General features: G+C 32.0%; 1 protein-coding gene across 1 annotated transcript in view; it reads right to left on the reverse strand.

The window, feature by feature from the left end:
• HELRODRAFT_140466 (hypothetical protein) overlaps nt 1-2,500 on the reverse strand; it is a gene marked incomplete at both ends in the record, with an annotated part of 11,921 nt that overhangs the window by 8,694 nt on the left and 727 nt on the right. The window contains one exon of the mRNA XM_009019836.1: nt 1,465-1,584. Within this exon, the coding sequence (XP_009018084.1) occupies nt 1,465-1,584 (120 nt within the window). The remainder of the gene's footprint in view (nt 1-1,464; nt 1,585-2,500) is intronic.

Consider the following 2,500-nt stretch of genomic DNA (forward strand, 5'->3'; position numbering starts at 1 on the left):
CACACACACGCACACACACATACGCACACACACACTCTCATAAATACACATGTATAGAGTCACATTTCTTGCCTCAAAAGGTCTTCAGACGTACATTGTGATACCTCGGGGTATTCAAATGCATTCAATCGGCATGGAAGGTAGGCTGAAATGAGTAACGGCGCTTAACCCTCAAACACATTCCTGTCTACAAATGTAGACATTGCATTTTCAATCTTCAACAACTTTTTTATTTCTTATTTCATTGGGCTGAAATTTTATTTCCAAGAAAATTTTAGTTTGATCAAACGATTTTTAAAACTTCAACAAAAAATTTTTATAGGTGGCGCTACTAGATGTAAATCATCTTATTTCACTTACCTCTCTACATTTGTAGACATAACGGGGGTCAAGGTGATCGAGTGACCTTTAATACCCCTATAAAGAAGATGATCTGCTGTTTCATTCACCGTTTTGTAATAATAACTTATTCATATATTTATACATACATAATTACATTTCTGTCAGATTTCTGCCTTATGTATGTTTCTGCCGAATAGTACTTGCCAAGCAGTGAATCAATCTATTTTTTATTATCACTCGTAAACATTTTGTGTTCAGATTTTTAAAATTCTGTACTTGAATACTGCTATTACAAATTCAGAAATTAAAATGTCTAAAAAATATAATTTAAAAGAAGCTATTATTTTTATTAATGTATCTGATAGTGAGGATAAAGTAGATAATGTTGAAGATCCTAATATTAGTGATTCTTCATCGGATCAGTCATCAGACACACAAGTTGAAGATAATTTCAATAGCGACAGTGACATTGATATTGATATGAAACTTACTACATATGATGATCTATTGCCTAGTAGCAGTAATGAAATGGAAGAAAGCGATGAAAATGAAGATGGGTCCATCAAGTTTGAAACAGTGAAGTCGCCCAATGGTATAGAGTGGACATCTTCAAAGCCAGTTTCGAGAAGACTAGCAAGAAATATAGTTAAATTTTCTCCAGGTCCAACAACAACTTTTAACGATGAATTGGAATTATTTCATTGTTTTTTAGATGAAAATATATTGCGTGTGATTTTATTAAACACAAACAGAAGAATGAAAGCCATTGGGAAGAAAAAATTTTCTTTTGAGGAATTGAAAGCTGGTATCGGTATTATGATAAGAGCAGGTGCAGATAAAGATAATTTATCATCTGTTCGTTCCCTATGGTGTCCCAAAGATTCAAGGCCATTTTACAGAATTGCAATGGCTCAAAATAGATTCAATTTATTGGTTCGTTATCTGTCACTAGATAACCGAAATACGAGAAAAGAAAGGCAAAAAAGCGATAACATGGCAGCAGTAAGAGATATTTGGGAAATGTTCCAAAACAACATTAGAAAGCATTATGTACCATCTGAATGGCTAACGGTTGATGAACAACTTTATGGTTTTAGAGGATATGCACCTGGTCGTAGTTACATGCCAAATAAACCAGCTAAGTATGGAATTAAAATATTTTGGGTTTGTGATGCTACAAATGGTTTTGCCTTGAAAGGAGAAATTTATGCTGGCAAAAAAGGAGATGATCGACAAGTAGGTCTTGCTGAAGATATGGTTTTAAAGTTGGTGGAATGCTATAAAGGAAGCGGCAGAAATATATTTATTGATCGCTATTTTACTGGTTATTCATTATGTGTGAAGCTCCTTGACATGGGATTAACTATGACTGGTACAATTATGCCTAGTAGACGGGACGTACCCAAGTGTTTTAAAAATGTAAAATCAAGAGAATTATTTTCTACTAAAGAATTATGGGAACACAGTCAGAAAGTGTTATTATTGCCATATGTCCCAAAAAAAGGTAAAAACGTTTTGATGATGTCTTCCATGCATACATCCGCATCACCATCACTTGAACGAGAAGATAAAAAATCTTTGGTTATTTTAGATTATAACAGCGGTAAAGGTGGTGTCGATCTATTAGATAGCTGTATTGAGGATTTTTCAACAAAAAGAAAAACTAATAGATATCCAATGGTATATTTCTATAATATTTTAGACATAGCGATTTACAACTCATTTATTGTTGGAAAACAGCAAGATAAGATAAACAAATTCAGGAAACAATATATGAAGACATTAGCACACAAACTTGCATATGAAAACATATGTCAACGAACCAATGACCAATCAGTGGCATTTCAAATAAGAGAAAGTTTATTGCAATATGGTTTTCCAATTCAAAATCAAGCGGTGAAAAATGCATCAAATGTAACAAGTCATCCAAAGAAGTGTCAAGAAAGAAAATGTAGAAAATCTACAAGAAATAAATGTGAAAAATGTTTTAAATACGTTTGTAGTATTCATTCAAAAAAATCTTTAGTGTGTTTGTCATGTCAAGTATAAAAAACCATCATGAACATTTTTAAACAATATACTGTTTTTTATTGTCTTTTATTTGTAATAAAAATATTTTTATATTTTGCTAAGTATTAACAGTGAATAAAAGTATTAA

The sequence above is a fragment of the Helobdella robusta genome, assembly GCF_000326865.2.
Source record: "Helobdella robusta unplaced genomic scaffold HELROscaffold_26, whole genome shotgun sequence".
NCBI lineage: Eukaryota > Metazoa > Annelida > Clitellata > Rhynchobdellida > Glossiphoniidae > Helobdella > Helobdella robusta.